The sequence below is a fragment of the Heteronotia binoei genome, chromosome 9 (genome assembly GCF_032191835.1).
Source record: "Heteronotia binoei isolate CCM8104 ecotype False Entrance Well chromosome 9, APGP_CSIRO_Hbin_v1, whole genome shotgun sequence".
Lineage (NCBI taxonomy): Eukaryota > Metazoa > Chordata > Lepidosauria > Squamata > Gekkonidae > Heteronotia > Heteronotia binoei.
In genome coordinates, this window is record NC_083231.1 from 35,321,452 (window position 1) to 35,334,173 (window position 12,722).

The window sequence follows — 12,722 nt, forward strand, 5'->3', positions numbered from 1 at the left end:
AGGTACTGCCAGAAATGGGGATGAATAGTAATGTGGAAGTACGCATCCTTCAGGTCCAGGGTTGCCATTCCCATCTTTTGCCCTAGGAGAGGAAGGATGTGTTGCAGAGATGTCATGCGGAACTTCTCGTAGATAATGAACTCGTTCAAGGCCTGTAGGTCAAGAATGGGCCGGAGGTCCCCATCTCTCTTGGGGACAATAAAATAACGGGAGTAGAATCCATACAGGGAGTTTGGGGAGACCGGTTCTATGGCCTGTTTTGATAAGAGATTTGTAACTTTCTGCAGGAGGACTTCTGAAGGAGGTATTGCTATGAGACGTGATGGTAGAGGTTGTTGGATGAACTCAATACAATAATCGTGCTCTATGATGAACAGAACCAAGTTGTCGGTGGTGATGTTTCTCCATGCAGTTAAGTACTGGTACAGGCAGGTGGGGGAGGGTGGTGGTATTGGGAGAGAGCCAGAGGCCCTGCTTGGGCGTTTTGCCTCCCTTACGTCTGCTTTGGTGGTGTTGTTGCGGGGAGTCCACCATCCCACTTGGGAATCATGAAGTACCTGGAATAGAACCCCTGGCCCTTGAGATGATCGGGAACGGGTTCTATTGCTCGCTTGCTGAGCAGATTTTGAACTTCCTCCAGCAAAACCACTGTAGGGTGTGTGATCACCAATCTGGGATACAAAGGGTGCTGAACAAATTCTATTGCATGACCCTCCTGTATGATGGACAAGACCCACTTGTTGGTGGTAATCTGCCGCCACGCTTGCAAGAAACTGTGGAGGCGGGTGGGCCCAGAGGAAGCCGGGGGGGGGGGGAAGGGGATTTGGCATGGTAGAGCTTCTTAAGCCATTGTTTGGACCATGGGTGACACTTGCCAGGGCGAGAGGAAGATGAAGGTACTCCCAAGTTATGAGACATCTTGATACTCCTGTCCATTTCCTGTAGAACCACGTCCGTAGTGGAGCTGAATAGACCTTCATCTTCAAAAGGAAGATCCTCAACCCAGGATTTTGTGTCTAACTGGAGAGCGGTGAAGCCAAGAGTGACAACGCAACATAACGGACGAGGTAAGAGTTTTAGCTGCAGTCTCCACTGTATGTTTGGAAGCCTGCAGCTGTTGTTTTGACAGGAGCATTCCCTCCCTCTGAGCCTTCTTGGCCAAAGTGCGCTTATCCTCAGGCAGAGAAGCCAGGAGCGATGAAAGCTACTCCCATAGGGAATACTGGTATCTTGCCATGCAGGCAGAATAATTAGAAATTTTAACACCCAGAGTGCCCGCAGAATAGAAGCGCCTGCCAAACGTATTATTCCTCTTTCCCTCTTTATCTGGAGGTGGGGCATGGGTCTTCTTAGTTTTAGAGGAGGACAACACTACTACAGAGTTGGGGCGTGGATGGTTGAAAAGGAACTCTGCACCCTGTTCCTGGATCCTATACATGTGATCCATATGCTTGGACAAGATAGGGCTTGAGGCAGGCATGGACCAAGGATCCTTGATGGCTTGCAAGATGACCTTAGTAATGGGAAGGGCTACTGCTGTCGAAGTGTCCTTCTGCATGATGTCAAAGACTGTGTCATCAATGAGGCTGGACCACAAGCAAAGACAAGGAATTGGCTATCCTTTTAATGAGTTCCCCATAGGACTTCAAATCTTCCGAAGAAGAAATTGGAAGGTCCTCGGCTATTCTGGATTCTGGGGACGATCCCTCCTGCTGATGGCCCGACTGCTCTTCCCCATCGTCATCGGAGGTCGATGGTGAAGAAGATGCGCTCTCAGCCAATGGTAAACTGGGGCGTCAATGGCAAGCCTAGTCGAGGAGGTTTTCTCGACGCCAGGACCACTGGAGTGTGCCGGCTTCCTGACCAACCTGGGGGTCGAAGTCGGCATTGATGACTCTCGGCGACCTGGTGGAGAGTGTGCCGAGACTCTAGAGTGCTGCGAAGCCTCCGAGTGCTGATCACAATCGGGGTTCTGAAGAGGGTACCAAATGTATGTTGAATGATAGGGATAGCCCCCAAACGGGTAAGCCCACGGTCGCGGGTCCCAGTTGGGCAGAGGATGAGGATGTCTAAAAGGGTCCGAAGGCTCCCCGAATCTCTTGGGCTGGATCTGCCAACCGTTCTATAGGGTCGACCTCCTGGTTGGAGCTGGAGAGAGAGGTCTGCGGAACATCCGTCGAACTCAAGGGGCTCTTAGGTCGAATCAGTGAAGCGAGGATTTTCTCCCAAGGCTCCTCCAAAACGATTCCCAGGTCCTTTGGTGGTGGAGAAGGGGTCTGCCTGTCTTGGTGTCTTTTTTTCTCCTTGTGCTTCCTGGGCTCAGCAGAGTGTGAGCCCCGGGCCCCTTCGGCCTTCTTGGCTGTGGTCGATGGTTCCGAATGGAATGCCAAGCCCGCACGCTTGTGGGGGCAGTTGGCTCCCTGGAATGGTTGGGTCAGTTGGCTCAACAATGAGGCCGGAACCGATATCAATGCCAGGGCGGCCATTGAAGTGCTTGTCGACTCCAATGTCGACATCTGCAGTGCGAGAGCCGATTTTACCAGCGCTGCCGAAAATCTCACTGCTCAGTTTTTCCTAGTCTGCTTGGAAAATGTTGAGCAGTGATGGCAGGATTCCACCCGACCTTCCCCAAGGCACAGCAGACAAAGAGAATGTCCATCCAGAGGAGGGATCTTGCTCCCACACTTAAGGCACCGCTTAAAAAACCCCCAACGCTTTTCCATAGATAGGGATGGCAGGAGAAGGGCAGGGGGAAAAACCCCGAAGGGGTAAAACAACAGTCTCTAATTTTTATATATATATAACAGGTGAAAAAACGAAGAGAAACCCGGAGAAGGAAAAAAGGTAAATAACTTCCGACCGGAGTGATGAAAAACAAGTCTAACCGATGCAGCAGTAAAGAAGCAACTGGCAAGATATTCACGCACACCAGGTGGGCATGCGCACTGGGGCTGTTACTCATGCCTACCGGGGTCGGGCAGCGAAAAATCCTGGACTTTGGCATTACCGATCTGGGATCGGCACTGGCACTTCATCCCATGAGTGTGAAGCACAGAGACCACGAAGAAGATGTGCTGCTTCCGTAAGCACTGTGTGAAGTCGTGCAGCACGATTTTTCCGCATCTGTTTGGAAAATTTCACACAGTGTGTTCAAGTCTCTGGGCGGTATTCCTCTCCCAGGCAAAGTAGGCAAAGGACATGGCCGTCGGGAAGAGGGAATTTGCTGCTGTACTTCTTGCAGCACTTGAAGCAACCCCACAATTTTTCCATGCACCCTTGAAGGAAAGATAAGGGGGCTTCCCCCCCCCCCCCCGGGGAGGAAGCAAAACTAAACTCACGCACTCACAGTGTCCGTGTTCTTTTGCAGGTAACGTTGAACGAAGAGAAAACAATGATGGAGGAAAAAAGGCAATGAAGGTAAGTACCAATGAGAACGGTAAGGAAGATTCTATCCATGTGGCGGTCAGAAAGGAACTGGTGGGGTCCTCGTGCCCATCCCACTGGGCATGTGTGGTGGGGGCCGTGCATGCCCGGTGGGAGGGGCGTGAAAAACCTTGTTTCTAGGCTTTGAAGTACCAATCAGGATCATTGCAGGCACACTATATCCCATCAGTGTGAAGCACAGAGTACATGAAGATTAGGGGTGAATGGAGATGGAGCTTGCAAGAAAGAGACTCTATGGGTGGCAGCCCAAGAAGACAGGGGAATACAACCGATCTAATGCCAGAAAAGGATGTCTACTGCTAGTGGGGAAAAGCTGAATTTCAAATTCTGGACTACCAGGACTCTAGTTGGAATTTATTTACCTGTGATGGGACAAAGTGTAAGCCAAAAGATGCCACTCGAGCCTCTGACCCTCTTGATGGAGGTACGCTTGATGTATCTACGGTAACACGAGGGACAGACAGATGTGGCAATTTATTTCCAATAGCTTTCAGTTTCTCCATCTGTTTGTCATTCTCTAGACAATCATTAAAAAAAATTGAATCAAACATACATATGAACTAGCAGTGATGTGCAACATTACAGTTATTCAAATATGTCCAATCTAAATACAATGCTGGCTCCTTGCAAAGCAAATTCAGTCTCAGGATTTCATGTTCCCTTCTCCATCCCAACCTACAAAGCAATTTCTCTTTCATATCCCAATTTTAACCATGATTTTCTGTTGCATATGTACCAATGCAAACCAGTAGGGCTAATGCAAGCCATCGTTCCCAGCATGATGTTTGCACAGGACAACAGCAATGCAACAGAAGCAAGGCCAGAGACTGATTCGGAAGTATATTTTAGCACAAACTAGCTATACATTTCTCAACCACAGTTAGAATGGTTTGAATTTCTAGCCATGAACAGAAATTAATAGCTTTAAACAATATTTCTAAAGCGCTTTCCACAGAAACATTCCAATTACCTGCAATAGCTGATTCCCAGCTTTTTCTTATTAGTTCTTCCAGTACTTCAATCACACTCTTCCAGACGTGATCAAATATCTCTGCACTGACAGTATCTTTGATGCAGGCATTGGGGGAAACTGGAGGAATGCCACGCTTCGTCCTCTTCTGAGCACGCCGAGATTTCTTTTGCTCCAAACTCTCATCATCACTAGTTCAAGCAAACTGAAGCTTTATTAACAAACATTATCTGTTCTTTATTAATAGTTCATTAACTTGTATCGTCTACTGGATTTGCTTAAAACTGACCAGCTGTTTCACATCTAAATTCTAATGAGATGTAGAGATCTTTCATATATTAAAATACTTATATCTAATGCTCCCTCTAAGCTGTAGTGTCTTGTGAGCATAAAACTGTACTCAATACGCGTAGCATATGTTTTTCTGTTTACATGTTATCACTGACACTGGGTTTCATTTCACCACTTTGTAAGTGGCACACATGTATGGTGCTGCTTTGTAATATAGAAATCAGCTAGTACACAGAAGCCTGTTCTTTCCCTAAAGTTCTTAATCATTTTTATTATGCTATTTTTTAAAAAATTGAGTACTTACAGTTCCTTGTTGTCAAATGCAAGATACTCTTCAATTTTCCCCTCTGCATCATAGATTTCTTCTTCCAAAAATGAATACACAGATGACTCAGCTACAGGAATCCCTGATGAATCAGCGCTGAATGCCTTGTGCCCTGGAGATGCTGCGGGGATCAGTTTAGAGCCCGAAATGCATAACCTAAAAACATTTTCCAGACACAAGAAAAAGCGCCTTATTACAACTGAATGAAAAGTTCTTCAGAATGAGCTACTTATGTTACAATTTGGAATATGTTGGGAGAAACATGAGTTCCCTCACTATGCATTTGTTAGATCCAGGTGGGCAGCCATGCTGGCCTGAAGCAATAAAACAAAGTTGGAGACTAGTGGCACCTTTAAGGCCAACAAAGTTTTATTCAAAGCGTGAGCTTTCATGTGCCAAGCACACGTCCTCAGACAGAATGAAACAGAAACAGAATCTTACATACCTCGCATATATAGAAGCTGGGTAGTAAATTGTCATGCAGAATAGTGAAGATGTTTTTAAAAGAGTAAAACAATAAGAAGCTTAGTTATATTGCTATACTGGTAGAACTGCTACGCTTGCAGTTGTCCATAATTGGACCTCCCTGCCTACAACATCCTTCTCTCTTTCAAGGCCAGTTTCAAGAATGTGATAATTAGATAATCCTGGGAACTTGTGTTCAGTTCTGTAACTAGATAGGAGGGGGGAAGCAGAAGTCATCATCTTCTAGAGGGTTCCATCAAGTGATCTCCTTGATTGGGTTTGGGAGATCACCTGATGCCAGATGGCCAAAGATTATTATTAAGCCATAGAAAAGAGACATGCTAACTTAATCATTCGACTGGGTCGTGACTCAGGCTCTGCTAAGCTGCATTGAAATGGACTGCTACATAGATAATGTGTAAGCCTCTGAAAGGTGTGCCACCTAATACCTGGTATTAAAGTATTAGATAGCAAAGTTAGCTTTTCCTACTTTCTTGCAGGATAGTAGAGACTTTGTTGCCTAGTGATATCTTATTTCATAAATATTAAATAAACTTTAATATGTTTTATATATATATGGTTCCTTGTGTGCAGATAACCTTGAGGACCCAGAGCTCTGAGCACTGCATGCTTTCTCAAGGGGGTAGTGGCTCAGAGGGACCCAGCATGGGTCCTTGACATAGTTCTATATAAAAATACATATTACTTTCAAACATCATATATAAAGAATATGAATTAAGTGACAGATCACACTGAAGGGTCAACATACTCTTTCATACTGCTGGTCATTTCACTCAAACTAGGTAAGGATCTGGAACATACAGAGTTGGCATTTCTTCTCTGGTAGTGCTGAAAGCCTTCATCATTAGGAAGAATGAGCTGTTTTCCCAAGATCCTGCAAAAGATCAAATTAAGAATTGCTACTGAAATGGTCACTAGAATTTCAAACACTAAAATTCAGTTTGGTGGCTACAACAGACATCATACAATGTTCACTGCTTAAGCTAATGAATAAAAAAGCAAACTGTATACATGTTTGAGAAAAATAGCTCTAGAAAGAAACAGCCCAAACATCAAGACAGATAAAATAATCAAAGTATATAAAGACTTGCCTTAGGTGAAGAGATCTGTTGGTCCAATCTTTACATTCTGCCCTCAGATTCTCAGTTTGGGAACTCACTTTGCCTTCGAACAGCATTTCATCCACATCCCAAAATAACTGATGCACTCTTTGTGTGTTAGCTTTATCAAATTCCTAAGAATGTTAAGATTGTCATTTCTATACGTATTCAAAACTAAAAAATGCATTAGTCACGGAGATAAAATTGAATACAGACACAAATAATTCAAAATATTGTTTGGACATCAAATTCAATACCACTAAAATACATTTTAAAGGTGGGTAAAGAGAGTCCCCTGTGCAAGCACCAGTCGTTTCCGACTCTGGGGTGACATCACATCATGACGTTTTCATGGCAGACTTTTTACGGGGTGGTTTGCCATTGCCTTCCCCAGTCATCGACACTTTCTTCCCAGCAAGCTGGGTACTCATTTTACCGACCTCGGAAGGATGGAAGGCTGAGTCAACCTTGAGCCAGCTACCTGAACCCAGCTTCCACCAGGATCGAACTCAGGTCGAGAGCAGAGAGCTTTGTCTGCAGTACTGCAGTTTTATCACTCTGCACCACGGGCTCTTCTAAAATATGGTTTACAGTAATTTAAATTAGGTTCCAGATACCATAAGCCTATGAAAAGGGAGTAGAAACATGCATTAATTAAAATGCTAACAGTGCCATCCTAAGAACACTTTCTTGAGAATATACCCCACTGAATAGAAGACTAACAGACAATAACAGAATGATCAAGGTTGTATGAAGTCAAATAAAAATTTACAGTGTAATTTACATGGACAGTGGAAAATTTACATGTAAGAGATTATTAAAAATGAAATACAACTAGTGTGACACCATGACAAGAGCAAACCAGACTAAAAGAAATATAAGAGAAGCAGGAGAAAGAAAACTGAGGCATTTTGAGTAACAGCAAGACATTAACGTTTTCATAGGGAAAGATCATATAGAATGACACAGATCAAATAGGATGCTAGTAATGGAGAAAACAATGGCAAAGCAAGGAAGGTTAAATGAGAGAAGAGAATCCAAAATTAAAAAGATGTAACAGAAAGTAAAACTATAAGGAGCAATAGATTTTAATAAAGGAGAGAGGCTGATGCTTACAAATAGCTGGTTTATAGGAATATAAACAGAACAAGATTGTCAAAATAAGAGAAATGAAGAAAAATATTTCATAAGTGGAACAACAAAGAAAATGATTAGAATTAGGAAAGAAAGGAAGAAACCCACAACATTTGAAATTTGATCCACCAAGCACTGATAATAAATGGAAAATTGGATTAGAAGAAGGAAAAAAAGAAAAAAATACTGGAAATAGATAAGCTTAGAGAAATATGTTTACTTAGCGGAAAGTAGTAAGGCATTAGAAAGAAACAAATCCTTGAATATAAAATTATCAGAAAGAGGCTGGCTCTCACAGCACGCATGAACATAGAGCTGAAAACAGGAAAGGAGAGGCAGCGAGGGTGCCATGGTTCAAGAAAGAAAAGCAAACAAGAACAGAGATCAGGCAGACCAACAAGATCAGATGTTGATGACAGTGCTGGGGAAAGCTGAGTAGCAGCAGAGTCCAAAGAAGATTAATATGAGAATGGGAAAAAACAATATTTGTTTACTAATATAATCATAAAGCGTAATCTTAGGAGACTGAAGATGAAGGATCTTTAAAAGTGAAGATAATAAAAAGAAAAAGGGTAGCTGAGATATCTACACTAAAATGCTTTTTAAAAATTTTACCACACAGCTTCTGATCTAGTTAAGCTCAAAAAGATGATTGACCTTCCCAATAAATACAGCTGGCATCATGGTGTAAGTGTATTTATAAGGCAGACACTTTAAAATATTTTTAGAGATTTTTTTTCCACCAGGAGAAAATACATAAAAGTTATTAACAATACATGATGACATACATCGTCCCTCCAGGAGTATACTGAGCTTCTCTCTGTAGATGGGCCAGTATTGTAACTCTGTATCCCTGACCAGGAACGATTCAAGTCGGTGGGTGTTGTCTGCCCACTAGATGAGAACGTTGAAACAGAAACACTGTGGGCAGAAACAAAATGTAAAATTAATGTTTCACACTACATTTGTTTAAGAATAGTGGGTTGGGTTCAATGGAGTGCAACCTCTGTGTCTGCCTCCTCCCATGATAGGTTGAAATGACCTCTGAAGTACTGCTTCCGGGAGAGATTCCCACAAACAAGATTTTGGGTGGTAATTCAGACTGCCTCAGGAAGGGGAAGCCATGCAAGTTACCTTTCATGGGCACAGTCTTTAGTCTTCCATGGGCACTACACTTTAATAACATGTGGAATTGAACTACTTAAAACTTTTTTGCAATTAAAATATATAAAAAACAGTTGACTGATACTGGTGGGAAAAGATGAGTGAACAGGTTAAGGCACAGTTTCAATATACAATACATTAAAAAAAATACTTTACGCAACTTTTCTCCTGCTCTGTGAATAAGCATTAGCTACCTACTCCATTCACAGATACACTTTGGACTACAAGCACTCTTCTGCCACAGTAATGGTAGGTGGAACAACAGTTCTATTGGCAGAGGGATGGAAGAATTTTGTCAATGCCCCTGATACTGTAAACGGAGCTCCTCTTCCCTTACCTCTAGAATTGGGGGGTGGGGGAGAGGCTCACTGGGCTGTAACAGAAAGAAGGAACTAGGAAAGTCTTATGCTGTTTGCTATCCAAACCAGGTTATTTTATACCATTGATATGGACAGTGGTATTTTGTAGAAAAATAGGTGGTGGAGCTCATCCAGGGATTGTTATGCATCTGCACATACTATTCAATGGACAAGGAACTCTCAGGAGGAGGAGGAACTCTCAGAAAGGTTTAGGAGCTGCGCTCTTGTGAGCTCCCACTGAATCTGAGGCCTGTGAACAGACTTGTTCCATCCTCTTTCATTGTTCTGCTGGTTTCTTTTTTTAAAATATCATGCGCATGGCCAGAAAGCTTATTCCCATCACTGTGTTTTCTAAAATACACTCCAGTTCATACAAGGGAACTGGAGGTTGTTAATTGGGAAAAATAGGCCTAATGTACCCTTGGTCTTTTATTATTGATTTCACAGTTCTTTGGATCCTAACTAGAATAAATTCAAAGGCAATTATTAAATGCAGCTGATGATTTCAGACATGTAGAAAATATACAAGGAGCTCCATGAATCTTAGAAACAAAAGAAGCCCAGAATCAAGATACTGCAAAGCATTTGCTATTTTTTTCAACATCATCAAATTTAAAGTTTGGGTGATTTTTTAGTAATACAAAGTCATAACCAAGACCTTGATGATGAGATGATTTTTAATACATAACAGGTCATGCTCCAGTTCTAGGCTACTGAAAGCTAATTTCTATGTTTTCAAGACATACAAAGTTACACTGTTCTTTTCAACTCTTTGAGGCCATACTTTACATGTTTTATTTTTAAATCAACATGATTCCAGAAGTTAACTCATACAAGGTATAGTTGTTAATTGCTTCTTGGATGCTTTTGGTGAAAGGTGCTGGGAGAGACTCTTCACTCTTTTCTTGTAACCCATGGTCTGAAGATCCTTTGGACAGTCCTCTTCTGAAAGAAATAAAGAAGGTGTGGGGTGGGGGGAGAAGATTTTTTAAAAATGGATGTGATTAATTGCACTTTCTTGCACAGAATCAAAATTTTGACACACACCCCCCCGCCACATGCTACCACCCACCCTGAATAAAAGAGTGTATCAAGATTCAAACGAAGTTTATAGTTGCAGACATCTGCACACTCCACTTAAAAGTCCACTTAGGCCTAGTTTATACATGATACCAGGCAGCTAAAATTGAATAATGTTCTACAAGGCCAGCTTCTCATTTAAAATAGGCTCTGAGCCACAACTTTTGCAGTGTTGGCATACTAGGAATGTATGGCTCCAGCAGAAGTTGTTTTGGCATGTTTTACACTACACATATAATTTTGGAGGGCCAATTTAAACAGACAGGCAAGCAATTTTAACCCTCCCTGCCTTACTTTTAAATTGAGCCACAATCCCCACCTCCATGTCATCAAGTGGTCTGCCAGCAAGTACTTTATGCACATTTTTGTGTAGGGTTTGAGTGGCTTGGGCTTGACTCTCAGAGGTTCTACCTACTGGACCTTCAGTGTTTACAATATTTTCTGAAGGATGCCAGCACAATAAAAGTATCCTCAATGTATATATTTTTATGCAGAACGGAATAACACTGTGCAGATATTCTGGTAATTTCACAAACACAATGCTTATATCGATAATTGGTGAATGGTGTTTAAATCCGATACATGTACCTTACGTGCTCTCTTCCATCCATTTGTGTGTGATAAAACATACATGCAGGTATACAGATAGAGCAAGGATGGAAAATTCTTCATGTATCTTTTCAAAAACAAGGCCCCATTAAGAACTCCAAAATCTAAGAAGAAATTCGGATAAGAATCCTGGAAACACATTGTATTTAATTGTAACAGCCCAAAATAGACAAGCAACAAGGTTAAGGATTTGTTGCAAGGGGGGGGGGTGTCTCTTATGCATTTGCTGAAAGTCACTAAGTACCTACCAAAAAAATAAGGTCTCTGCCCCCAATTAACAGGTTTGCACTTAGAGGCAACAAAGAAGGCCATGCTTTTTCAACAGCTAAGATAAAGGACAGAGCATCCCTCCGGGATCACCAAGGCAAAGGCCTGGAATCTGGCATGAGATCCAAAGCTTAACCTTGAAACGTATAAAGTAATAGGGTTTATAGTTTTTCCACTGGAAAAAAATGGAGGAGAGGGCTCTGAGTCTTGCCTGGAAAAAAAAGACATGTGAAACAGTGGCTACAATAAGAAAGGGAATTGGCAGACTGAGCAGAAAAGAGGGCTGGATCTAACCTGCAATCTAGAACAAATTGTTTTAGAACATGTGCTCTGTGAGCTTAAAAAATCCTGGAATAAATTTAACTTCTGACAAATGCATTGAGTGGCCCAAGTGCCCAGGGATAATAATACATGTCTACCTTATAAGACAATTCTAAGGATTACAATCTGTATGAAATGCTTTAAAGCACCTTATATGATGTATGCTAAGTACTTCTTAACAATTAGAAAAGAATTGGGAGGAACATCTTTTCCAGCAGTCATATATTACTGAGCATTTGCTTTTCCTTTCCTGTTGCAGGTACTATAAACCTCAGACACAGCAAGAGGTGCAAGCACAAAAGCATGAGACATATTTTGTTGCTGTGTTTGCTTTTTGGTTCATTTTCTGTAAAGAACATGTATTCTTTACCGATGTAATCTGCTTTGAGTTTGTTCGGGGGGGAAATAGGAAACAAATGTTCAATAAATATTTAGCCAAAAATGAGTAATCTTTTATTTTTGGATCTATGATTATTATTTCCATCACAATACTTTTAAAATTTTAATGCAATCTTTTGCAGGGGAAGAAAAATCTGTTTGAATCACCTTCTCGAACATTGCAAACTAAATCTGAAAATTATAACGCCTGAAAATTATAATGAAAGTTATTCTCTTTTTTTGCCCCTGCAAAGAGACAACTACACAGTCTAGGAAACAAATGCTTGTGTTTTGGTTTTTTTTAAAGTATATATGTATATACCTGCCAGCTGCAGCTCCTTAATCCTTTACCTTATTGCATGTATATTTTTAAATACAGATGTCTTATACTATTTTAGCATAACCAAAGCATGTTTTGGCCACTGCTACAAGAAAAAACAAAACACATAAAAGGCAGACACCTCCATAAAATACAGTAACAATGCCACCAGTATAATGCATACTGAGCAGGTTCATGGCACAGGTTTCTGTTTTCTGGGCTGTTTACTTCTACAGACTTCTGCAGTCTGTTTATTCATTTACCTACAAGGTAGTTACTGATTAAAAGCTTCTTCCAGTGGACACTTTAAATGAAAATACAGTATCTACCACTTGCTTACAAAATGCACATATTGCTGGAGGTGAGAGGATGAATTTGAAATCTCAGCATTATTTTCTTAGAAATAATACATTTTGTTTTTCTGATGGAGATCCCTGTGGCCCCAAAATAGAGGAAATACATTAAGGCACATGCA

General features: G+C 41.6%; 1 protein-coding gene across 1 annotated transcript in view; it reads right to left on the bottom strand.

Annotated features, from left to right (window-relative positions):
• FAM149A (family with sequence similarity 149 member A) overlaps positions 1-12,722 on the bottom strand; it is a 74,916-nt gene that overhangs the window by 23,360 nt on the left and 38,834 nt on the right. Inside the window, exons 2-8 of the mRNA XM_060246432.1 lie at positions 10,108-10,218; positions 8,539-8,671; positions 6,608-6,750; positions 6,265-6,390; positions 5,010-5,186; positions 4,415-4,605; positions 3,807-3,961 (exon numbers count right to left, since the gene is read on the bottom strand). Coding sequence (XP_060102415.1) covers positions 3,807-3,961; positions 4,415-4,605; positions 5,010-5,186; positions 6,265-6,390; positions 6,608-6,750; positions 8,539-8,671; positions 10,108-10,218 — 1,036 coding nt within the window. The remainder of the gene's footprint in view (positions 1-3,806; positions 3,962-4,414; positions 4,606-5,009; positions 5,187-6,264; positions 6,391-6,607; positions 6,751-8,538; positions 8,672-10,107; positions 10,219-12,722) is intronic.